Below are 26,074 nucleotides of genomic sequence, written 5' to 3' on the forward strand. Positions count from 1 at the left end.
AATTGTTAGCTCCAGCCTTCTGCCTGTTCCCATTACACTGCCATTCAGGCCTCCTGAACTCGGGGAAAGCTGGGCAGGAGGAGGCAGGCAGGCTGGAAGAGACCACCAGCCGGGAGCCCAGGGGGAGAGGAGCCACCCCCAGCTCCCAAACTGCTGCATATTTTTGGTCTCCTTTTAGTCATTAAGTCCGTCCCCACAAGCATTTGTGCGCACCCATAATGTCCCATGCCCTGGCAAGGCCCTGGGAGTGTGCCTGGCCAGCAAAAGTGAGGGCTCCTCAGACAAGTCACAAGGGAGCCCTTGGTCCCTAGGGTGGGGTGGATTCTCCACAGACACAGCCTTTTCCGGCCCCAGCCGACAGGAAAGTCTTTACCATCTTCTCTGCCCCAAATGAATTCTGTGAATGTATTAATTTGAAAGAGTCAAGAAGCTTAGGAGCTTCAGGTAGAGACCATTGTGCCCCCGGGGGCTGAGGCCGAGTGTGTCTCATGGCAGCCTCACCAGGCTCCTGCTCCAGCACCGAGTCTCCTGGGCCCTGGGCGGGAGGGCAGGAAATCAGGCGCCAGGACTGAGAACAGCAGGTCCTACAGCTCCAACCCTGAGAGGAGCAGAGGGGGCACTGGACCTCGTGAACCTCTGGAGCCATCTCTGGGGGTGGCCGGGGGCACTCCAGAGCCCACTGTGGCCCAGAAAGAAGTCTACACACCAGAGCACGCACCCTCGGCGCCCAGCATCACGGAGCCTTTCCTTCACCCTCAACCATTTCCCCAGAGGCTGCTCCAAACCGTGTCAGGCCTGAGGTCTGCCCAACAAATCCAGAGCAGGCACATCTTCTCCTATGCCAACCCTATGCCAGGCTCTGATGTCCCTGGTCATCTCTTCTGAGGCACACTGCCTTGGCCACCCTCACTCCTCAGCCCTCTGCAGACAGAAGTGGTCTTTAGGTCAAGGAGGCCACGCCTGCACCACTGTGGCTGACCCACAGCTCAGCATCTGAAGAGCTCCCCTGCCTCATGACCAGGCCCCCACCGTCACCCTGACCTTGTGACCCTGTGAGGGACGGAGCGCACCCTTCCTCTAACTTCAAGTTTTGGGTCTGGGGGCTCCAGAGGGGAAAACACAACCGACTCCCAGTCCAGGCCCCCCAAGGGGTGGAGACAGGGCAGCCTGGGCACTGTCCATCTCCTCCCAGCACCCATGGGGGTCCCCACAGAGGGTGTCAGGACTGGAAGCTAACACAAAAGCCTGGCCCACCCCTTGTTTCACAGTCAGAGAAGCCGACCACAGAAACGGGGGTGAGGCAGCCAAAGTCACAGAACAGGAGCAGCAAAGCCAGACCCCCACCTCCAGCTACGCCCTCCTCCATCCCTTCCTCCACCCACCCTGACCTCCACCTAAAGCACAGCCAGTCGGAGCCCCCTTCTCTTCCCTCCCTCCCTGTATCTAGAAGCTGAGCAAACAAGGGTGCTGGGCTAGTGGCCCCAGAACTACAATAACACAGCAGAGTTGGGGTTTAGCTCTAGTCCCCCTCGGGGTATGTCTCTGAGCTCTGCCTGCCCAGGGCACCTCAGATGCGCCTGGCCTGCACGGTCTGCACGGCGGGATGGCAGGGGCAGCAGAGCAGAGGGACGGTATGTATGCAGGGTGTATGTATGTATGTATGCAGGGTGTGCACCAGCGCAGGGAAGCCGGGTGCCAGGGAGCAGGGAGCAGCTGGCGGGCAGCAAGGAAGCCAAGGGCAGAGTCCAGTGGCGGGCAGAGGGGAGCACCCAGAAAGCTGGTGCCTGCGCTGAGGACGCCTCCTACCACTGGCCCTGGGTCAGGCTGAGCCAGCCTGCTCAGAGGGAGGGGCTGGCCCCAGGTGAAGTGACTTGCTTTTCTTTTCAGCGGCCACCCTGGTCAGTGAAAGCCATTTCCCACGGGGAGGTGAGAGTGGAATTTTGTCACGGGGACACAGCGGGCTTCCAAGGAGGAAGGCCAGCCGGGGCACCCAACACGCAGGATGGGTCCACGAGCAGTCAGGAAGTTTCCCTGGAGCAAAACCCACCCAAACAGAATTCTTTCTCTGGGTCACATTTTCCCCCTGTCGCCCGTGCTCAAACAGGTCTGTTGTTGTTTTCGTGATCCAGGAGAGGAAATCGGGCCCCTCTCAGCGCAGACCTCAGGCGCCAAACCAAACTGCTGGACACACACTCCCAGCTGGCTTCCCGTTCCCCGGCGGACCAGGGCACATGGAAAGTTCTGGGTTAGAAATCCACTCCATGTTCCTGCATGCTGCATTCACCAGCCCCAGCCACACGCACTCCCGCTGCCCCCAGCTCTGGCCAGGGCCATGTGGCTGGCTGAGGAGGGGCCAGTGGTCACCGTCTGCAGGCAGGCCCAGTGAGTGGGGTGGCAACCAGCATTTATCAGGCACCTGTTGTGGGCCAGGCACTTTGCATGAATGACCTAATTGAACCCAACAACCTTCTGAGATACTATTATTATCTTCATTTACACATGAGGAAATAGGCTCAGAGAGGTTGAATAATCTCCCAAGGTCACACCAGTAAGGATGAGCAGAACCAAGATTTCAAGGTGGGTCTGAGTCCAAAGCTCTTCCATTTCGTAGCCTCCCTGGAAGATCTCTAGAATAGAACCTCCCAGAAAAGCTCAAGGTCTACAGAAGGCTGGGACGGTCTAGAATGGAACAAGAGTATCTGAGAGGCTGCCAGGGGCAGAGCCCGACCACAGAGCACACTCAAACGACCCACAGCTGGCAGCCAGGCTCCCGAGGGGCTCCCAAACCAGGCATCTGGCTGCCCAGGGCAGGGGCACTCGTGCGTCCAGGCCCTGCCTACCTTCCTGCAGCGTCACGCTCTGGAGGTAGAGGGGATTCCTCAGGACACTGCAGCGACCAGGCTCGTCCTCCTTGGTGAAGAGCAGCAGATCCGAGTAGGCAAACAGCGTCACCTGCACCAGGAAACAACAGACAGAACCAGCTGCTCCGCTGTCCCCTGGACGTGGGCAGCCGCAACCTCCCTGGAGGTCTACGCCACACATCCTCCTCGTCATCTCAGGTAGAACCAGGGGCAGCTCCAGTGTGGCCCAGCCCATGGGGGACCCATTCTGCAGGGCACACAGCCCCCAGTTTTCTCAAGTCCCCTCCTTGAAGTAGGAGATAATGAGCAAGGAGAAAACAGCCCTCACCCTCTACGGCCAGCAGCTTCTACCAGCTCCTCTCCAGCCAGGTGCCCCCAGACCCTCTCCTGGACTGGCCACGCCCACGCCTAGGAGCTCCAACCCTGCGCCTGCTCCTCCTCCACCTCTTGGCCCAATGGAATGAAGCATCATGTGGCCTGAAGTCATTTAGATACCTTGCAGGTAATTTTAACTGCATTGAGAAATCAGTTCAAGAAAAGCCAGTTACGTCCATTCCAATACAGACTTGTACAGAACTTTATCTCCCGTATGTTCTAGCCACTCCAAAAACAAAGGAAAAGGCTATTTTTAGATATTATAGGTAAACTGATGCATGCTTGGCATACTTTTAAGCTAAAAAAAAAACCCCAGTGGATCCTCTACAGCCCGGACCGCTTACACTGCTCTTTGTTTTGGAAATCCTGCAGTGGCCTTTAGTTAAAAGCAATAAAATCCAATTTTAGATGCGCCCAAAAAACACAAAGTAGTACTCATTCTGGGACGTTCTTTTTGCGATGTCAAAACCCGACCCTGCCTCCCTTTCTGAAGTAAGAAAAGTCAGCTTGGAGCCTGCTGAGGACACACGAGCGTGCGCTGGATGGTGAGCCCAGTTTAAAAAGCCAGCGTGCTGACGCTGAGCCACAGGCCGTCAGAGATGACCCGCAACTCCACTTCTCAGATTCTTCCTACAGAAGTCAAGAACACACAAATAGGAACAGAGAAGGAAGTGCTCAGCGGCATTTCTGAAATAAAAAAAAAAAAAAAAGACAGAAAGAAAGAAAACATAAATGCCCATCAAGAGAGAATGGATAAAATAAATTACGCTGCTTTCAAATGGCACAATTTTATGCAGCTATTAAAAGAACAAAGTAGAGCTATGTGGGCAGAAATAGAAATCTGTCTCTCATAAACTGAAACAGTGCCGTGTGCAAAAATACCTAGAATATAATGCAATTTTGTCAAACAAAACTATAAATCTCTCCATATGCATTTTTTGTGTGTCTGTGTGGTGCTGGGGACTGAACCCAGGGCCTTGTGCATGGGTGCACAATGTCACACACTCACCAAGCACAGCTCCTAAACTCTACCAACTGAGCTCTACCCCCAGCCCTCTCCATATGCATTCTTTAAATATCTAAGGTACTCCCGGCTCTCCTCACTCTGGAGAGTAGGGATTTGACTTTCTTCATTTCTGTTTAATTTGCATCATATTACAGTGGGACTCTGTCCCTTCTGTAATTTAAAAGTATGCAATACACGTTTCAAGGCCCCCTTGTGGCTTGAGCCCTGCACCAACACGGAGACTGAGAGGATCAGGGCCACAGAGACAACAGGAAGATGTTCTTGAGCAGGGGGCCTCAGGGCTCCTGCTTCTCCAGTGGGACCCAAACACAAAGACTCCAGAACTCTGGGCTGGAAGGGGTCTTAATGGTGATCTTATCCAACTCACTTCCCAGCACACCCTATCATAATACAGCCCAACAGAAGCCTCCATTTGTTGAATACTCTCTATAGATCATCACTTAAATAACGCCGTCACCCTTTACAGATAAAGACCCTACAGCTCAGAGAGGTTAAGTGACCTGTCTACAGCCACACAGCCAGAAACCACTACCCAGATCCAAAAGCTCTCACTATCCAGAGAGAGAGCAAATATGCCTACAACTGGCCTGTCCTGAGATACGCGAGAATCCAAACAGGGACCAAAGAGAGGCGCTAAGGAGACCCAAAATATAAGATAGTAAAGGGAAGGGAAGAAAATAATCAAGAGTTCAGAAGGATTCAAGGGGTTGGCTGTCTGGGGAGAGGAACACAAAGTCCAAGCAAAGGAGAGAGGATGCCACAGTAGCCAGAAACAGTAGACAAACACTCAGGCTCCCACAAAACATGTCCCCAAACCAGGGAAATCTGGCTGTCACCTCCAAACACACAGGGAGGCTGTCAGGGGCAGAGTTGGAGGATACAATCTGCCAGGAGCCTAGAAAGTCAAATGTGGCCCAGGCCCAGAGAGGGCTGGACAGGGTGCACAGGGGAGGAGCCACGGGCAATGTGGGAAAAGCCCCCGGCCACGGCCCCAGCCCAGACTCCCAGAGCTGAGAATATGGTCTAGACAGGAAGTGATTAAGGCATGAATGAAGAATTTCCAAAAGGTCAGGTCAGGGAAAGGACAGAGCTGGCACACAGCGGGCCGAGGTGCAGAGGGCGAGCGTGCCAGGGGAGAGCCTCAGACCCCTCCCAGCTGGCGGGCATCAGCTGGCCTCCTCCAGGAGAAGTCCCAGGGCCCACAGGAGTGAGGCCTAGCTCCAGGGTCCAGTACCTGCGGCCTTCCCCCACTGGCCAGGGGTCCTCCAGGTGTCTTGCCCACACAGGCGCCGAGGACACATCTGTTTTCCCAAGGGTCAAGGTTGAGGGATGGCTTAGGGAACCCTTACAACCTGGAAGGCTGTCCTCCCAGGTGGCCCCAACCAAGCCTTCTCCTGGGAACCTGGCCTCAGGGCAGGATTTGCAGAAAAGACCTTGGTGACTTAGTTAATGGTAAACTCAGTGAGTCAGTGTATAAAAAGAGGGTGTGTCTGTCTCAGGCCTCACATAATTCCTGCAGCCTCGCACAGGGCCTGGCCACGGGCAGATGCTCCCTGGCTCTTGTCTGAACGTCTAAATGAAGCAGTTCCAAACTGCTGATTGACCTCTGGGCACATGCAGCAAATCCGTGACCTCTGGGGCAGAGGATGCATGGTGTGGAACTGGACCGTCACAGATCATCACAAACTGAGCATGCCCAGAGAAGAAATGGGACAAAGAAGCAAACGGGGAACATTTCAGAAACAAAGAATTCTGCTGAAGGTAACGGAGAACTCCCTACAATTTAGACCTCTCCAGAAAACAAAACCACTGCTCAGAGAGGCTGCCTCTCTGCAGATTTAGAACTTCCAGGAAAACCATTAGCTGGAAAGTTACAGAGAAAAGTTAGGCACAGTGGTGGACTCTAGTAGTCCCAGCAACTTGGGAGGCTAAGGCAGGAGGATCGTAAGTTTTGAGGATAGACTGGGCAACTTAGCAAGGCCCTGTCTCAAAATTCCTTTAAAATATGAATAAGAAGGATTGGGGATTTAACTCAGTGGCAAAGCACCCCCGAGTTCAACTCCAGTACTACAAAAAAACCTCAGAAAAACAAATACCAGGGGTGATCACTGAGAGTCCAACCAATACTAGATTCTGTGAAGCTACCCAAATCCCTCTGGAATTGGTTTCTATTTTTAGTCTGAGTCACATGATAGGGTACAACAATCCTCATGTTTGGCTGCTATCATACTTCAAGAGAAAGGGACATATTTATTTTACTTGCCTTCAAATCACTTCCTTCCATCTTCAAGGGGGAGGGCATCTCTTGGTTCTAAGGTTCCAAAGATCCATGAGGCAAATATTTTTTGGATGAAGTGTAACTATGGCTGTGGCTTGGCTTGTGTTTCTTTGTTTTTAAACAAACATGTCAGGACAGTGTGGGATCATAAAAGGCATTTCTGAGCTGTACTCAGTTATACTAATCCTGGCTCCATTCCTCACCGGCCTTGAGACCCTCAGGCTCCAGTTAATCTCACCAGAACCTCAGTTTCCTTGTCTGCAAAGTGGGGACAATCATGCCTCTCCAGGAGACATGCAAGAGCTAATCGGGAGCAAGTATAAAAAATGCATGTGTGGTAAAGGTATACAGTGGGTGCTCAATATTTGCAGGTTGAAGAGTGAATTTAGACAGATGTGTGTTTCAGGGTGGCCGCAATCCCTGATGGTCTTCTTCGGGGTCTGGCGGATGTGTGGTCACACCTCGCTGTCCCGACACACCTGACAGCAATGTCACACACTCACCAAGCACAGCTCCTAAACTCAGGTCTCACCAGATGAGGTCTTGCTTCTACTAAGGCAATTCAGAAGAGAGCCTGAGATTCTTAAGAAAGCTCCCAAAGTGGGGATCCAGAAAGACCGTGAGCAAAACCAGTGCTGGGGGATTAAGTACGTGGTCTACCTAAGGAGCCCCCTTGAAAAAAGGCAATGCTGGTCCTCTTGTGGGAAAACAAAACAAGGCGACCTCCTGCTCCAGGGACAATCGCATAGAGTGCCCAGATGCTTAGGCTGAGAAGCTTAAGACCCTGCCTCGAAGACAGACCACCCTACCGTTCGGATGGGGGGGGCGGAAGAAGAGGGGAGAGGTGACAAGAGACCCAGCCGCAGAGCTGGGGCCGCACACAGGCTCCTGCTCCAAGCTTATCTTTCCACTGCCCCAAGCAGCCACTTGGCCTGGCAGAGCCAGCTCGGCAGTAAGCCCTCTGCCCTCGGCTCCTGGCCCCTGGGTACCCAAGCGTTTCTATTCCCAAGTAGTTTTCTGGGGCTGAGCTGGAACCTGGCCAGCTCTGGGGAGTGTGTGGGTCAGAAAAGAGCTCCCAGTTGGAGAAGCAGGGGCCAACTCCCAGGAGGAATGGCTTGGCCTGCACCCTGACCCCTGCTGGCAGAGCTGGCGCTCGGGAGAAATCAGACTCATCTCAGAAGAGGATCTGGGATTTGGGTTAACACAGACTCAGAAAATTCGAGTAAGTGATGCGCCTCCAGAAATTCTCTTTGGCTAACAGCTTGAATCTTCTCACCGACAAAGCCACTCGTCACAGCTGGGACACACTGCCAGCTCTTCTCCGTAGAGGAAGCTGGGATAGGGAATGGGGTGTCTTTAGGGGCTGGGGGGATGTCTAACCATCAAAGATGTCCTAACAGCTTTGAGAGGACTGAGCTGCCCGTCACTGGCAGCGTGCAGGAAAAGGCTGGGTGGCCATCCAGTCAAGAGAACAGGGGGCGCAAGGGGGTGTTAGAAGGGTTGTTAGGTTGTACGATTCCAAGACCATCGGGAGAAGAGAAAAGTGCAGGGTACAGAGGATGGCAAGGACGGCCTGCAGGGAACGCGTGCCACCTTACCTGGGTAGCCTTGTTCCTCCCCTCGTACAGCAGCAGCTCCTCCGACAACAGGAGGGTCCGGGCAGGGTTGCAGAGATCTAGAGGCTGAAACAAGGCAGGGCTCGAGTGAGTGGGCAGTGCGGAGGCCCGGGGCGCGGCAGTTTGCCAAAATCAGCCTCAGAGAGAAGACTGCGGCCCGCCCCCTCGCAAGAACCCACACGCCCCCACCACCCAAGGGACGGAAACAGAAAGACAGATGAGCCTGTCCTGTGTGGAACGGTGGCTGTCACCTTCTCCACCAGCCCTCACGGTGACGGCTGTGCTCTGACAGGAAGTCCAACCACACACTTGGTCAAGCAGAGAGGGAGGACATCTCTTGGTTCCAGCTGTCTGCCCCCTGCTCTGAGCTCCTAGGCCCTGGCAGCCCCCACACCCCGGCTCTGTCCTGCTCTCATCTCCCAGGAAGGTCTTTGCTGTCCAGCCCAGGAGGCATCCTGAGAGCCACACCAGAGAGACTTGGCCCCTCGAGTCCTTGGAGGCCTATCCCTGCTGTGTGTTCATAACACACTGCCGCTGACTGCCTCCTCCTTGGCCATCAGGTCTCCAGGAACAATTCCCACCCAAACTTCTCACCCCTGTGTCCTGTCCCCACGCAGCTCAGAGAGAGCTCCCCATGCTCGAGGTTCCAGCAGGACGTGACCTGGTGAATGTGCATCTGTGACGTGGCTCTAACTACCCAGCCTCAAGCCAGGGGCCGGAGGAAAGGTAAAAGTCCCCACAACATGCAACAGCCTCCGCGGATCTGATCAACAAGCCACGAGGCGAGACCTGCGTGAATATATGCTATCTGGTCCTCATTAAATAGCACTCAGAAAAGGCCAAACAAAACATGTTTTTTAGGGAAACATGCACAGATGGTAAAACTAAAAAAAAGCAAGGAAATGTTCCCCATCAGGCCAGGCCGGTGGGAAGGAAGGGCATTAGGATCAGGGAGAGCGTGCAGGCTTCCAGGCTGGCAACAAGGGACAATTCCTTTATCTCAGTGCATATTTGTAACATAATTATAGGTTAAATTGTACATTTAAGTGTTAGGCCCTTTTTAGTTTATATGGTATGCAATTTTAAATTTTTCAAAAAGTTTCCATTACTTTTTTAAAAAAATCAATTTTAGTTTTTTATCAAAATTTTAAAAACAATGAATAATCCCCCAGGGATGCCAAGACCTTTGGGTCATAGCCTAAGACACAGACTCACAGACAGTGGAGAGAGAGGAGAGGTGTGCTGCTGGCCACAGACGCATGGAAGACCAGAGGAGGGCAGGGGCAGGAGTGACACCCTGGGACCATGTCACCTCTGTGCTGCTGATGAGACAATGAATGGGATCATCCTGGTACGTAGCTTGCTCAAGTGTAAAGAGGCCTCCACGTGCGTGGCTCAGCCTTTTCACTTCCAAGAATCTTTCCAAAGGCAAAGAATCAGAGAGGCCATTCATGTGCCAGGATTTCCATTACAGAGCAGATTACGATAGCAAAGAAGGACAAGAGTGGACACGTATCTGAAGGGAGGACGGGTGAGACAAGCCTGGCAGGTGATAAAGGATTGGGCGACCGCCACACGACCCAGACTCCAGGAGCATCTAGTGGGTGGGAGATGCTCGTGCTACTGTGTTTGTTTAAAAACAGCAAAAGGATACATAGAAATAGATCTACTTTTTTAAATGTGTATATATATATGAACACAGAAAAGGCACATCTTGATATTCATACTGGTTATTATTTTGTTGGTGGAATAAAGATTATTTTTAAATAATTTTAATAAATAATTTTAATAATTTTAATAAATAATTTTAAAGAGAAGGTGAGAGAAATGCAGAAGAAGAGGAAGGAGGAGGAGGAGAGGGAGAGCCAAATGCATCCCGGACCACAAAGCTCTCCTTCAGCCAGTTCTGCACCAATCACTTGCTAAGCCAAGGAGCAGATGCCTCACACGAGAGCACCTGTATGCACTGCCCTGGGCCAGACAAAGAAAAAGCCAGGAGGGAAGGAGGGGGCCCTCTGTGCTCCACGTCCTCCTGGAGACTTTAGCCTGCTCACGTGACCTCAGAATCCTGAGCATCCGAAGCCATTTGTCTTTCCCAAAAGGAGAGTCCTGCGTCCTGGGACCCACACCCCACCTGGTGCTCACTTCCTCCTGAGGGGACCCTTGGGGCCAACCTGACAAGCTCACCTGTACAAAGATGGGGAACACCAGGACTTTGGGGGCCAGAGTGACATAGGTGCCGTAGCTTGAGTGCGTGGCATGCGGCCTCAGGACTGGGCAGTCCTGGTAGTTCCCGTGGCCCTTCACGGTCTGCACTGTCTTCATCAACCGGGACTTCTTCCCCAGGCCCGTGTAGGACTTTCCTTTACTGGGAGTCCCTGATTCTGTGGACAGAGGTGGGGGACAGGAGGTGTCTCCATCACCCCTGCACAGGTGATGGAAACAGGGAGCACAGGCTCGGCCAACACCGGGACCTGGGCATCCACCCTGTGCCAGGAGGAGAACTCAGGGAGGCCCCAGCAGGGTCTCGGGCCTCAAGGAGTCCCTCACCAACAGGTAAATAAGCACCTCCAGGGCCAGGACAGAGCTGGGAACCAACAACTGTGACCATGGTGGCAGTCCCAACCTGGGACCCAGCCCTGAATCCCATCTATCGGTTTACTGACCTCCTGCTTTCAAATACCAATCGAGGGCTCATATTTTAGGAGTCAGAGGCCTGACCTCACAGTCCCACAGGGAAGGACGTGTTGGAGCAGGGGCGACTGCCCGAGGCATCTGCACCCCTCCGCTGCCATCCCAGCCCAGCTGGCCCATCATCACCCCTGAGCAAAGATCCATTCTCAGCAGCGGTGGCAGAAGCAATGGGCTTTCCCAGGACATATGGGGTCTGCTGGAGCCACCTGGTCACCACAGTCTGGACTAGGGGTGCCTGCCGCACCTATTCTTGGTGGGAAGTACCAGCTCAGCAGCCAGGTGGCTGTTCTCAAATCCTGCTCCCCACCTGCTAGCTCGGCGACCTCAGGAGACTGACTTCCTCCTCAGAGCCTCGGTTTCCTCAGCTAGAAAAACAGGGACAGGCTCATGGGACTGTTGCAAGGGTTAAAGGGGATGCTCTGAGCCAGGTCCCCAGAAGAGCTCCTAGGATGGCATGTCATGTTTGTCATTATGATTCCCCCACTTAGAAAAGCAAATTTGGAAATTAGGCACCCCGAGGAACTCTGGCAAGTCTAGGCATTGTCACAGGTAGGAGGTCCTCCACTTGGCCACCAGCCTACACAGTATTGTAGTCATAAAAAAAGAGAAAGAGAGTGAGGAACAAGGTCACCCCAGAGAAGAGAGCCACAATGACAAAAGGTGGTCCCTCAGGGACCCCGCCGGACACACACCTCTGCGTGAACAAGGAGAGGTGCGCATGTTTTTATCATGTCCCATCAAATGGGCAGAGAAAAAAGCCCAGAGTGACTAAGAAGTCAGAAACTCCTCAACACAGCAGGGGACAGACAACCCCAGAGTAATCAGGCTCCAGGTGCACCCAGACCTCTTCCGAGGACTCCTGCTGCCAAGGGACCCAGCCAGGCCCTCCCTGGCCCCGGCGCCCAGCCCGGTCCCAGCACCCAGGCCACCTTCTGTCCCAGCCCAGACAGCAGCGCGGTGGATTGACAGGTGGCCTGACCCCGCTGCAACCCAGGGAAGCTCCCCGCCAACGCGAGGCCTGGAGGTTTCACACCTGCTTCCTCCTCCCACCCAGGGCCCTTCTCACCAAGATGTGAGAAAAACAAGTCAACTGCTCCCCCAAAGAGTGACCACCGATCACAGTGGAATCAGGAGGCGGCACTCCCACCACGATCACTCAAACCGCTTCCTGCTTCTTCAGTGAATCACCTAGAGAGGAGCAGAAAGAACCGAAACCCAGGATGGGGGCAGGAGGCGCAGACGCCCCCAGAAGCCCACATCTCTTTATCAGCTCTGGCCCCAGCGGGCTCTGTACTGCCAGGTGCTGGCCCCTTTGCTGAAAGAATCCACACTAAGTTTCCAGGTCGGCGCGGGATGGGAACTGGGTAACCCCTGAAGCTGAGCATGTGTCCCAGGTCAGAGATGGCTGCGCAACCCTGAGTGGGCTCCTTTGCCCTCGGAGTCAGCTTTTAGGTCATGCAAATTTCTGCCTCACTTGGCCCAAGGCCAGTGGGAGCTCACAGAGGCCTGATGGGAAAGGGCTGGACCAGAACACAAGTGCCCAACAGGTGACCGCAAACCCTCAGCACTGAATACGCAGCACACCTGGGTTGGCAGGAAGACAGAAAGGGCAGCTGAACCTCAAACCGTGCTGGAGCCACGGGGCCGGCCTGGCACGACACAGGCTAATCTGGCGTGGCCAAGCCTAGTCCAGAAGGCAAGACCACCCAGGGTTGACTGGAGGCGACTGAAGCCAACTAGACCAAAATTAAACAAGGGTGCCACTTGCCCATGGCAAAATGGGGGCCTTGGGCCCCAAGTCTCAGACTCCTAAAAGAATCCATTCCCTCCCTTCCCTGGCCTAGGTGCTCATGGCTATCAAAGAACGTTCACCTTGGACCTCAAGAGCCATAAATCAACACCTGACCCATCATATTGCCTTCAGAGAGGAAAGGTCTGCTCAGTCCCATTTTATAGACAAGGAAACTGAGGCCTAGAGTGGTCGGGTGACTTGTCCAAGGTCATTTGGCTGGAAAACATTACAAAGCCATATCCAAGTGTCAGCCATGGCCCATAGCCCACCTCCACAACCCGGTGTTGGGGGGCAGGTGGGCGTGGCTCTCCAGTACCCATTTTCCAAAAATTTCTTTTTTTAGAGCAGTGCAGATTGCAACCCGGTTGTGGAGCTTGGTGAAGGCAAACTCATTTACTTCCCACCTGCTCCTTCTTACAATGACGTCTGGTCTAAACCCCCCACTTCACCCAGTTATCCTGCAACACCTGCCTCCCTGACCAAACACGCTAATTACACAGCGTGGCTCTGAACTTCCGAGGCGCGCCCTGGCAGCCTTCCCACCCTGGCAGGACTGGATCTGAGGCCAGGCTGCCTTCACAGGGCAGGGGACAATGCTGAGGGCGCCCGCAGCCAACGGGAACATGCCAAGTACAGCCGGATGGGTGCCCCAGGGCCCAGCGGGATACCAAACCCTATTCAACTCAGGATGGCTCATGCCTCCTGAAAGGCTGGCTGTCTCCTGGCAGCCTGGTCAGGGTCACAGCCTTGACCTCCGCTCAACCCCAGGATGCTTCAGGGAAGCTTTGTGGCCTGGATTTCACCCCTTCCTCTGGACCCCAGGACTGGAAGCACAAAGATTTAATCCCTGGTAAAGAACAAAGATCTCCCTAGACACCAGCAGGGTTACTATTATGAAGAGTAAACAAAACAAAGTCAAAAGCTTGATAGAAGGCATTCAAAAAGTCAACAGTGGCATTAACCACACCATCGTTTCCCCAAGGCTCAGACGTCTGTTCTCTTCTTGGGATCATAGTCTCCAGAGTGAAAACACGGACACATGTGGGGAGTGGCCCTGGAAGGCACCTCTCAGTCTGAAAGGGAACCAAGCCCAGGCCGTCCAGCCCATGGTCACGTGCCCACAGCAGGTGACACCCCTCTCCGGCACCCTTACCCCGTGCTCAGAGTCAACTGGGGTCACTCTCCCGTAGTCAATCACTCAACCAAAATTTTACTGAGTATCTGCTGTCTGCCAGGCCCTGGGTCTGGGACCAGACTCAAAGAAATATGCCAGACCCAGCCCTGCCCTTAATGAAGTCACCATTTAGCAGTGACATCCTCACTCTCTAATCTAATGTGCCAACTGAAAGTTTTTTAGACACTTCTTGTTGAATCAGGATCGGAGCCCATCCACAAGGGATGTGGCCTCACTTCCAACAGACCAGGCCCAAGAGCACTGAGGTCTCCGGGTGGTGAGGAAGAAGGCACCCTCCTCAGTGTCCCTGAGCCTAGTAGGAGCCCTTCTCCCCCCAGAAGAAACAAGCACTCTTCCAAGTGCCATCTTTATGCCACCCACAGAGGGGAACAGCAGGAAGCCAGCTGCAAGTGCTAAGGAAAGGCCACTCTCGGGAAGGAGGTCAGGAGCTCTGAAGGCACAGAGGAAGGCTCCAGCATGCCCAGGACGGGCCCCACGGGCCACCTGGCAAGTGTCTCCCAACCCTCCAGACTCCAGCTGGACTTCTAAGTCAGAGCTCTGTGGCAGGCATGGAGGACCTAATGGAGTGCTCAGCCAGCCAAATGTCAGGACCCACAGGCCAGGCTTCCTGGGAGAAGGGGTTGATTTTGGAGTCTGGCTTCCATCCCTGGCTTGGACTTGAAAACCAAAGGAGAAGAATCCATCCAACAGCAGGAGACCTCTGTGTGCTTCTAGGACAACCATCTCAGGTCACAGGCTACTGCTCACCACCGTGGGCTCATTTAATCTGCCCAACAAGCCTCGGCATAGGAATTACTGACCCCCATGTTATAGGTGAAGGAACTGTGGCTCAGTGAGGAGAAACGACTCGAAGTTGCACTCCTAGAACTCCAACCCAAGACCTCCGGGCTCCACACTCCACGACTCCCATCCATGCATCCCAGTTACACTGCCTACAGCTCTCAACAAATATGGCGGCTCAGTAAGACTGGAGGATGCTCGACTGGATGCCTGAGACCTGAACACTCAGTCTCCTAGATGGCTCTGGTAGCTTCCCCTCTCTTCTTTCTCAGTTTCACTTCAAGGAAAAATATGGTGGTTCAGCAAGGGAGAAAAGGTACCCAGAGGAAACAGGGTCTGCATCAACATGCTGGGCAACCTTGACTCCGACAGAGAGGCTTTGAACTCTAAGGAAGAGGCTGGGCCACACCTCAGCTGACCTCTGCCATCTGCCCAGACTGAGATGGTGAGCAGCTCACCTTCGGGGATGGTGTCCTCCTGGTACAAAGGCCGCAGGAGCTGCAAGAGAAAGACAAGAGAACAAGCTCAGCCCCAGGAATTGGGCAGGACAGCCCTTCAGGCGGCTGGACACCAGGCCTGGGGGACAGGAGGCAGAGCATCTCAGGGCCAGGGGGAGAAACAGCAGTTTTACTGACCAGCTGAGGGAGGGGTCCTGGAGGAAACACAGAAGCAGGACAGTCAAAGAGGCTTTATGTGTCATGAAGTCTCACCCCTTGGCAAGACCCCCAACTTCCTTTGCGGCAGCTTCCTCCATGGATCACTGGAATGGGGGACCCTAACAGCCACCACCAAGGAGTGCCACTATGGAGGAAGTTTGGGGCAAGCAGGGTTAAACAGGGTTCAGCCACCTCCTGTACTGAAGGATGCTCTCAGAACCTCGAACAGGCCAACGTGCATTGGGAGCCTCCCAAAAGGAAAGAGGGTATGGGACCCCCAAATGTGTGTGATCTCAGAACACTTTTTCCTAGAATATCTCATGGGGTTAATGTTTGGGGGACGTGCTTCACCGTCCCATCATGTTAGCATGCAGCTCTGCCTTCACACCTCCTGCCACAGGGGGTCCATCCCCTCAAGGCAGCCCTTTGACCACGGAAAAGCACAGACGAGGAGAAAGCTCTTCCTTCTTGGGAGCTGACATGTCCAGCCTGTGCATCCCCTGGCCCTGGCTCAGCTGCATCCTCCACCCAGGACAGCCTTGCGGAGGCCAGAGCCAGGGCAAACCTGTCTCCCTGCTTCATGCCCCCAGCCCCTTGCAGGCTCCTCTCGACACCTCCTAGCCTCCCACAGGGACCCAGTACTCTCCCCATGTCCATACCTGGCTCCCAGGGTTCAGCGGGGCCAGGATGATGTAGTTGGGGTCGGTGGGGGCGGTGGCGCGGGACAGCGCAGGTAGGGTGTGCTGGCCCCCGCGCTTGGTCACCTCGGTGTAGCGCTCCCAGCCACCGAGCAGCAGCCCGTCTGAGCTGTCGCACACCAGGTGGCAGCTGTGGCGCTGCTCCGGTCGTGCCTGGGCGCCGTGGGTGCAGTTCTTCTCCCTCTTGTTGGGGGGTGACTGGAGGTCATGCGTTGACTTGCAGGAGGCCCGCCGTAGGACCCCGCCATCTGGCCCGGGCTTGATCTGGGGAACCATGCGCCACACCAGCAGTATGATCTCACCAGGACAGCTCCTGAAAGTGTCGGGGGTTACACAGAGAAGTTGAGTCTGGGGGAGACCAAAGTAAGCCCAGGTGGAGGCTTCGGAATCAAGAGGAAGAGGAGGGGAGGAGGAAGCACACCCAGGGGCAAAGCGCCCAGTGTCAGGGCCCAAAGGGACGCAAGAGGCCATTTAAAGCAGATAGAGCAAAGGGGTCAGCTCTAACCTAAGCTCACTCAATGGAGTCTGAGAAGGGCCTGAGGGCAAGGCCAAATTCAACAGGAAAGAGAACCCTACCCAACTCCGGCTGCCTGTTGTAGGTAAGATACAGCAAGCAGCCACAAGACAACGACCCACACGCAACCCTTCTCTAGAGTCTAGAAGCAAACCAAAATGGAACCATTAAGGTCTTACCCCAGGGGATCAAACTTCAGGGGCCCAAACATTTTTAAATTTTTTAATTGTGCAGTTGAAAAATTCACAACATCTACACGCCCTAAAACAGATGGCTTAGCTCTTAGGTGGCAGAAGTACTTAGCTGAAGTGGAAAGCAACCCCCTGGAGCCATGTCAGGAACCACGGGTCTGTTTAAGAGCTTCTCCCTGCTGTTGGCTCTGGGATCCAAAACTGCTCTGAGCCTGAACCTTCCATTTTCAGGGCAAGAACCGGATTCCCCGAGGAGCACGGTGAATTGCTCACAGCAGGACAAAGAAGAGAGCAGCGAGAACAAGACAGGACAAGGCAATGTGCCCAGAGCTGGGGTGGGAGATATGTGCCACCCGCTGCCCCTGTCACCGGATCTCATGTGCCAGCTCCACACATTTCCAGTGCTCCACCGGCCTTTCGTTCAGTTGCAACACCGTGTCCAGCTGCTGCAGCCCTGCCCGCTCTGCCGGGCCTCCTGCAGGGACAAAAGAAAACCCATTCAGGGACCTCTAAAGCCCCCCCTCAAAAGACCTGGAGTGCTTCACTTCCAGGGTGACTTCGGACAAGAACCGCCCTTTCACTCTCTGTGTCTTTATCTGGGAAATGAGGGGCCAAACTGAGTGGCTTTCCAGGTCCTGGAAGGGAAGTACCCTTTGCCCTCACCTCCTCCCTGCCTGCCCCACCCAGGGCTGGCTCACCTCTCTGCTGTCCTTCCCTCCGCAGGGCCTCCCCGCCCACTGAGAACGCTCTCTGGGGCCAGGCTCACACTCCCCATCCATTGTTCCCACCTCATTCATTGAGTGCCAACTGCATGCCCATCGCCCTGATCACTGAGTCTTGGCTTCTGCCCATTAAGTGTACCCCCTGTGATGAGCAATCTTTCACTTGTTAAAAGTCAAGAGAAGGGATGGCTGATTCTATGTGCTAATCAGGCTTACAGGAGGAGAACTGCATTCCAAACACAGTCCCTAACTGACTCTCATTTTCCTATGTAGCCTTTACAGAAATCAGGCTCAGTTCCTATTCAGAATGACTGAGAAACAAAATATAAAAACTTATTTTCATTTTGATAAAACAACAACAACAAAAAGAGTGGCTATATTTTCATAAACTTCAGTTTCATCCGTGGTCATTTAAAAATATTATTCTTTTCATTTTGAAACCCAGAACTCTTTGCTCCAGTTTGGAGCTCCCTGTCCAGTTCCACCCTGTCTGCAAAGCCCGGGTGCTTGGCAGGACAGTAGAGCCCTGAGTCGCTCACTTACCAGAATCCACAGCCTGGACTCGGACTGGAGAGTCACAGCAGATGGTGAAGCCAAAGCCGTCTTTGCCCCTCGGGATGGTGATCTAGGACACAGCCCTTCCCAGTCACTCCCAGGAGCCGCAAGGCTGGGAAGCCCACAGGCCCCACCCAGAGCCACCCTCCTCTCCAAGGAAACCAGAGCTGAGAAGGAGCACACTGTTCCAGTCTCAGCCCAGGCATCTTGACGCTGGGTTGTGGGCCAGGCAGGGAAACTGAGAGCTCAGGCGGGAAGCCCCCCAGTCAAAGCTGGAAGGGATGGGGGTCTGGGAAGGGGATACCTTGCCCAAGTCAGCCCCAGCAGCCCCAGCTCTCTGCCCAAGGAATCCCTGAAGCTGCGTCTCCACCTTGTCACGTCCCACGTTCATCACATCCCTTCATTCTTTCCCAGAGACCATGCGTCACCACAGGGCTGGCCCTGGGCTGAGAGTCCACAGGAAAAGTTAACATGGGGGCTGCCCTCTCAGCACCCAGGGGAGGGAAAACAGGGTCACACTTGCTCAGTGTCAGGTCAAAAGTCAGAGGAAGAACCTGGGGTTCTTGGGCACTCATGGCTCGGGGCCCATGGCAGTCAATGAGCTCTCAGTGCAGGGGCAGGTAAGGGAGGGCACAGCTGGGCCTCCCAGCTGAACATGAACTAGCCCCTGACTCTGCTGAGCCTGCAGGGCTGTGTGCAAGGCAGGTCCACAGTCCCGACTATCAGAAGTGCCAGGAAAGGGCCCTGTCCTCCGTGTCCTCTCTTCAGACCCACACAGCTATGGAGCTCCTACTGCACACCAGGCTGTGCTGAGGTTCAGAGGCGCATGGCCTTGGTCTCTGTCCCGCGGAGGCCACAAGAGTACATAGATCTCTCCAAAGAGATGCAGGCGTGATAAGCAAATAGGAGGACTGTGCTTAAACAATCCTTTGTGCTTCAACTCCAGAGGTCACCCTTACGCATGGCAGGAACTCAACAAAGGCTCAGTCCACAAGGGCAGCCCAGCACGTCCCACCCGTAGAAGGACACTGTGTGCAACGTGGCGCATGGGCTCCCTTAGGCTTCACTTCACCAGAAAAAGGCAGAGGTGAAACTCCCAGGGGCCATTCAGAGGCACAGAGCCATCCTGGGCAGCTCAGCCAGCTGGCAAAGGTCAAGGGCACCGCTTGCTGGGAGACCGCTGGCCCTGACCTTTAGGGGTTGTCTCTTCTGGGGTGGGTGCTTGCATTCACCTGCCGGCTGTCCCAACGCCAGGCTTGACGAAGGGGAGCGGGTGGAGGCCCAGAGCCACCAAGGCCCTTGGAAGCTGCAGGGGCCCCTGAGGCTCTGCTTCCCACCAGCCCTGGGCCTGGATTCAAAGTGAGTTTGTAAAACAGGAAATCTGACAGACAAGGGGAAGGGGGAGGGGGCAGGAAAATACCCTGTTCCCATAAGAATTCTGGGAAAACACGCAGCTAAGACAGGAAGGGAAAAAAAATGGAAAGAAAGAAAGAAAAACAAACCCAGGAGTGAGTGTGGAAAGCCAGAGGAAAGGGGTAACCTCTAACTTCCCAGCCCTCCTGAGGCCCAGAGAAGACTCCGGGGCCTCCTCCACTCCACGGGACCAGCTCTCGGGGGCTTGAACCCCCTCCAACCCACACAGCAGCTGGATCCCAAAGCCCTCGGGCATTTCCCCAGTCCTATCCCATGACGGTGCCATGGCCCAGCACCCTGGGGCTCTGGGCTAACAGGTTTTGGGTGGTGGCCCCAGAGCTGAGTCTGGAGAGAAGGAACGTGCTCCCATATTCTGGTGGCCTCGTCCAGGCAGGGACAGGAGCCCCTCCACCTTCCTGAGCACCAACCTAAGAAGAGACAGCCCAGAGAACGGTGCAGCCCTGTGGGAGCGGAAGCAGTGGAAGGAGAGGACACAAACTCCTCTCCTGGCTCAGCAGGAGGGGTGGGGCTGCCCGGGGAACAGAATGATGCTCTGTGCACCGTGATCACCGGCCATGTTGAAAGGGTGCTGTCCAGAGCCTCCCATCGCTGCGGCCCCAGGGGAATGCAGTTTAGCATGCCCATTTCACAGAAAAGAAAACCAAGGCCCAAAGAGAGAAAGTGCCCAAAGTACCTACCTCGTCCCCAGCCCTCCTCTCTGACCTCAGGACTGGGGGGGAAGCTGCAGGGGGCTGTCCTGACTCTGGGACCTCAACCAACAGTTTGACTCCCTGAGGGTGGTTTTTGCTCTTTACTGCCCAGGGCAGGAAATGCTATTGCCCCCAAGTCTCAGGCCTGCACCTCACTTCTGCTCTCCTGCCTGCTCCCTGATGCTCTTTTATGCCAGGACTTCAGTTTCCAGCTGCCACCCTAGAAGAGCACAGCAGACACTGAGCCAAGCATTTCACACGTATTGTCTCGTCCACTCTGACAGCACCATCGCTGGGTTTTACCATCTAGGAACACGGAGCTTGAGGCTCAGAGAGGGAAAGTGCCTTGCTCAAGGGCTGCAGCTAAAGGGGGCCGATCTCGATTTGAACCCAGGTCCCAGAGAAAGCTTAGCCATCTCCACTCTGCAATGGTTTCTAAAACGGGAGCTGTTGGAACGCTGAGCCCCAGGGCCCCAGGTACAGCCCACACCAGCGCCTGGGCCCCCTCTGACCATCAATGCACCCTGGTCTTCTGATCCATAGTCACAAGGAGACCAGGGACTCCATAACATCCCAGTCAGGACTCTCCCTGTCTCACCACTGTGCCACCCAAATGCTAGTGTCACAGGGGCTACTCTTCCAGGCTGCAGGAGGTCAGGGAGCACCAAGTAAGGCTGGCGAGGCAGGACCTGAGAGCTGGGAAGAGGTGGCGGAAGAGAACTCCAGTTCTCTGGTAGCAGGTGTGGACATAAGGGGTCCCTCTGGGTGTCTCCCTGGGGCCTACATGACACATGTCAGGGGAGTCAGGACCCAATTCCAGTCTGGTTATCAAATCAAGTTTTAAAAATCAGAACAATTTCTGGACTCCCTTCTAGTTTGGACAACGCCAAATTCTGGACATCTCCTCCTTGCCCTCACTGGCTCCCTTCCATTTTTATAAGGGAAAAAAGTCTCAGCACAGTTCCAGAGGAGTTTCAGGGGTCGATGGATCATCACCCCACCCTCCAAGGCCAGGAAGCCAGACCCTTTCGGTAAAGTTGGATTCCAAAACCACAGCTGAAGGGGTCCAGGCCGGCGGGAGGAGAGTCACACATGTGTGCATGCACCCAGAAACATCCTACCCGCACACGGGCGCACACCACACACACAAAGGGTGGAATGGGCACCGCCATCCCCCCGGGGAAGTGGGGAAAGTTAGCAAAGTCACAGAAGCCACCTCCAGAAAGAAGCGCCCTGCTGCTCAACCACCAATACGCTTGCCATCTTGGATTCCAGATGCCTCTTTAACCCACACCTCCTCCCCAGATAAAAAGAACAGAAAATCGGCTCAATAATCTCTCCCCGCAGCCAGTGATTAGGAGGCTGCCCGCAGCAGAGCCTCACTGCCCCTAACACGGGACTGTAGGTGACAGGCTGGGCCTTGGTACAGCTCCTGCCCCTGTCCTCCCCCAGACTGAAACGAGCCTGCAGGAAGGAGAAGGCTGATGGGGAGAGGTCCGCTGGAGTGAGCCCCCACCCCTGTCCCCCGATTCCCCACAGTGCCCCCCAAGGGGCCAAGCACCCACCTGGCGGTAGCGGCGCTCCGAACACACCTTGCAGAGCCCATTGAAGCGGTTCATGGCTGCGGGTCCTGCCTCGGCTGCCGCCCCATGAAAACCCAGCTCTCCCCCCAGCAGCGGGAGCCCGCACTGCGCCCGTCAGCCTGGCATGACCGCCCTGGGAAGCCGCCCCGCAGAAGAATGGCAGGAAATCACCTCTCACCTCCCCAAGCCCTGTCTGCGCCGTGTGCCTCTGCAGATAAGCCCGAAGGCTTCCTGAAACCTCAGAATGACAAGGAAGAGGGAGAGTTTTATATTAAAATTCCTGTCAACTAGTTAGTATTCCCCGGGCCTGGCGGGGAGAGGGCGCCTTTGTTCTGGCCGCATTCTCCGCCATGGGCCACTTTGTGATTCCAATGTTCCCACAAACACCCCTCGCTGCCTGCCCAGGAGAACCCAGGCAGAAAACACGATTCCGCGACAACACCGCCTCCCCTGCAAGTGCCAGGTCCCCAGCAGCAAATCCAGGGGTCTAACCAGAGAATCTGAGGAAGCCGGGGAGGGGGTGCTGCACCTGAGGACATCCCATCTCAAAACAGGGAGCATAAAACATTTGGAACCTACCACTCAGGGGCTCCTGAAGTCACTGTCTTTGTCCACATGAAGGGTCTGATGGCACGTGGACCATAATGGCGACTTGGAAGGGGTTTCCAAATCTTCAGACCACCCAGCCCCCTGTTCTTATCAACAAAGAAACTGAGGCCCGGAGAGGCTGTCACATGGCAGGGCAGACCCCGGCCCTATCTCTGGCCTGTGGTTCCAGAATCATATTCTGCAGAGCAACACAGTATAAGCCTGGCCCTCCTGCCCACCTGGGAGACTGAGGAAGCCCACCCACCCACTTATGACCTTATGACAGAGGTGCCCCACGTTTGGTTGCAGTGTGACAGGTGACCCAAGTTTCTGGGCCTCCGTCTCCCCACCTGCACACTGTAGAGATGGATGGGTGAGACCTGGCGGCTTTCCCAGGTCTCTGGCAATCACACCCTCTTGGCTGAGCCCTGTGGACACCTTTGAGTGTACAAACCCAGAAAAACCCACACACCTCAGAAGAATGTTCCCAGGGGCTAGGGCTTGGGCACAGAATCCAGCATGAAGCAGGACTTTCCTAAGTCACCAAGAAACCTGCAGTGTCTATGTCCATGCAATTCCCATGAATCCCAAGGGTGGGTCCCCCAGGACTGTCCTTTCTGTACCTGGTGCAAAGAAAAGAAGGAAAGTCTTTGCAGCTACCCCTAAAGCTGGACAAAGCTTTTCAATTCCCAACAAAAACCACAGAAAACACTGGCAGGTTTCTCTCATAGCAGGCTGTTCAAAATGGGGGCAACTAGACATATGTGCAGGGTATTGAAATTACTTTAAATAAAAGCCGACATTCAGCTCCTCAGTCCTGCTAGCCACATCTGAGTGACAGCTCAATAGCCACAGGCAGAAGTGACCACCACCCTGGATAGCACAGGGGTGAACTGTGCACACCACAAGGCCATTGCACATGTGCATGGCTCTGTCCCAGCACTGGGCTAGGACCACACAGGTATAGACACGTCATGAAGGAGTGAAGATGTAAATGCATTGAGTCAGTGAAGTGACGGTGCCTTGTGGATTGCAATACACCTACATGTCAGATGTTACAGACCCTGTCAATGGTCAGTGGCGGATCTTCCCAGTTGTCCTCAGGTAGGAAACTGCACAGTGCAGTGCACACGGGGCTTTAGAATCAAGGCTGCTCCCTGCTCACAGTAGGCCCAACTCAAGATGATGGTATAGCCACAGTGCCGGGAAAGCAGAGGGTTTGGGGCCTCTGAGAAGGGAGGACTTGATTTCCAGAAGCTCAAAGTCAGCAAGATCCATAGCTTCCACTTCCAGGAGTGAGAAGTCTGTCCCTTTCCCTGCCATGGCTGCAATCATGAACAACCTGAGAAAAGTATCTATTTCCTATGATGCACTTTAGAAAAGTCAAGAGATACTCCCAGGTACTTCAGGTCAGGGGATATAGCTCAGTGGTAGCTCTCTTGCCTAACACGCACGAGGTCCCAGGTCCAATCCCCAGCACCACAAAGAAAGAAAAGAAAAACTGCCTTCAGAATGCAGAAGTTTCTGTGGAGTCTCAAACACCAAATGCCGCTCGCTTTGGAGGTCACCAAGGCTGAGGGTCTGACAATCGGATCAGAGCCCCTGGAGCAATGCTCAGGTGCGACCAGGTGCCCCCAGCCCTACCCAGTCCTATCTCTACCTACCTCGAATTCCTCCCCATTGTCGGGGTCCCCACATCCTGGCATTCTCAGCAGCGGGTCTGGAAGGGGACAGAGCAGAGTCAGAAAGCTTCTGCTGACATGTGAGGGCCCTTTCCGCAGATCACCCAGAGGATGAGGCTGGGCAACAGGCCAATGTCACTGCCAGGCCCATTCCACGACCCCCTGATATAGAGATGTCCAGGGCTCAAGCCAGGCAGGGCTCTGGAGCCAGGTCTGCAGTCCTTCCCAGAACAGGACTGAAGAAGACACAAAACCCAAGTCCTGAGCCTCAGGGCTCCTGGCAGGTCCCACACAGCCTGTCGGCAGAGGTGGGCACCCCAAGGTCAGCAAGGCCGCCTAGAGGAACACCCCGAGACATGGAGCCTGGGAAGGAGCTGGTCAGGAAGACAGGAAGCCCTCCAGGAGCAAGGTGAGGGGCTGGACCACGGGGGGCCAGGCCTCCAACACCCTCCCCGGAAGCTTCAACCTGATGAATAAAGATGCTGTGGACAGGAGCAGGCCTGTAAGCTGGATTCTAGTCTAGAATTCCCTGGACCCAGTGGCTGGACTGGAGTGGCAGATTCCCTAAAGCACAAGGACCAGTACTCCCACAGGCAAGGAAGGAGGGGGAAGCCTGGGAGGGAGCTGCAGGGGGTGTGCTCACACCTCGCAGGGGCCGCAGCCGCCGTCTGGCCACCTTCAGGTGCTTGGTCCGACCGAGGTCCTCCCCCAGAAGGTAGTACCAGCCACTGACCTCCTGTGATGAGAGAAGGAATGACATTTCAGACAACGGAGGCAGAGGGCACAGGTCAGGCAGTTACCAATTGCTCTCAAAGAGTGGCAGCTGGACACTCCCGCTTCAGAGACACAGATGTCCAGCCTCCTGCCTCATGGCCACCGCACCTGCACCTCCGGGAGGCCCTCCCTAGAGCTCCAGCAGAACTGGAATTCCCTCTGTGGGACTCCGCGGCTTCTTATCCCTGGAGGACAACCGTGCAGTTGTCTCCTCCCCCACCTCCACCCCTGCCCCAGATTGTACACAGGCTCCTGACGTGGCTGACACTGAGACTAGTACACAGTAGGAGCCCAATAAATGTTTGACAAATCAGAAGAGGGTGAAAGCCATATGGAGGGGACAAAGAGCAGACATTGGAGGCCCCTGTGCAGTCTCCAGGCTCCCTAGGGAACATCTTTTCTCATGGAAATGAATCCCAGGCAGCAGTCCAAAGATCATGGGGCCCTTAGGCAAGGTAAAGGGTCCTCAGCCACCCCTACCCCACAGACTTCACTCCCAGGACACAAGGCTGGGTGGCAGGGCCATGCAGCAGGTCACCGGGACACCCAGGGATGTGCATTCCTGCCCTGAGCAACAGCTGCAGTCTGGGAGTGGGCAGCAGGGCAGAGCAGAGATGACAGCTGGTGACCCAGAGGGAAGGCCTCCAAGTCCCATGGGCTCGCCCAGTCCAAGGGAAGCTCCAGAGATGTGCTGCTCCCTCCCCCTCTGAGCACCTGCTGGACCAGAAGCATCAGACCCAGCAGACACATCAAGAGGACCCCTGTGTGGGACCTCCAGGAGCACCTGCCCCCTCTTCCAGGGTGAGCCAGGAGTGCTCTGTTCCTCCAGGGACCTGCCAGTGACCCCAGCAGACACCAGATTCAGTGCCTCCAGGGAGGCCTTGTAGATACCTAACTGCTGTCCGTCAAGATAAACCAAGAAGGAGACCCAAGCCCTCAGGTAGGTAGGTGACAAACAATGCTGTTACTGGGGACATTGGCACGTGCCTTGCGGGGGACACCATGCCACAGAATCTCTACCCAAGGATTTCCAGAGAAGGCCTGCCCATGCCAGGCTGGGCCTGGGCAGGATGATGTACTGGAAACCCCCCAGGACCCACCTTATCCGGAGCCAGGAGGGACTTCACCCCGAAGCTCATGCAGCCGATGAGTGCACATTTCCTGGGGAACAGCAGAGGATAACTCAGTGCCCGCACTGGGCTGCACCCAGAGTTCCACTACCAGTGCACACAAGGTTGCCCAGTGCACAGGACTGAGTGCTTTACCAGCCTAGGTCCACTTGACTGTTGAGATGCAAGGTCAGAAGTTCTCTCTGATTTAGAGAGAAACACAACGCTCAGGGTTAGTTCCTTCCCAGGGTCACAGGACTG

At 55.0% G+C, this 26,074-nt stretch overlaps 1 protein-coding gene across 4 annotated transcripts in view; it reads right to left on the reverse strand.

Moving 5' to 3' along the window:
* Nucleotides 1–26,074, reverse strand: part of Rgs3 (regulator of G protein signaling 3) — a 116,852-nt gene that overhangs the window by 62,517 nt on the left and 28,261 nt on the right. For 2 of the 4 annotated variants that reach the window (XM_076845646.2, XM_076845648.2), the window contains exons 6-15: nucleotides 25,805–25,865; nucleotides 24,576–24,666; nucleotides 23,913–23,968; nucleotides 17,943–18,024; nucleotides 17,047–17,152; nucleotides 15,934–16,285; nucleotides 15,077–15,116; nucleotides 10,345–10,541; nucleotides 8,140–8,223; nucleotides 2,841–2,952 (exon numbers count right to left, since the gene is read on the reverse strand). In XM_076845646.2, the coding sequence (XP_076701761.2) occupies nucleotides 2,841–2,952; nucleotides 8,140–8,223; nucleotides 10,345–10,541; nucleotides 15,077–15,116; nucleotides 15,934–16,285; nucleotides 17,047–17,152; nucleotides 17,943–18,024; nucleotides 23,913–23,968; nucleotides 24,576–24,666; nucleotides 25,805–25,865 (1,181 nt within the window). Of the gene's footprint in view, nucleotides 1–2,840; nucleotides 2,953–8,139; nucleotides 8,224–10,344; nucleotides 10,542–15,076; nucleotides 15,117–15,933; nucleotides 16,286–17,046; nucleotides 17,153–17,942; nucleotides 18,025–21,642; nucleotides 21,868–23,912; nucleotides 23,969–24,575; nucleotides 24,667–25,804; nucleotides 25,866–26,074 lie in introns of those variants that run through there. The other 2 variants (XM_076845647.2, XM_076845651.2) reach the window with 2 other exon arrangements.

This window comes from Callospermophilus lateralis, chromosome 2 (genome assembly GCF_048772815.1).
Source record: "Callospermophilus lateralis isolate mCalLat2 chromosome 2, mCalLat2.hap1, whole genome shotgun sequence".
Taxonomy (NCBI): Eukaryota; Metazoa; Chordata; class Mammalia; order Rodentia; family Sciuridae; genus Callospermophilus; species Callospermophilus lateralis.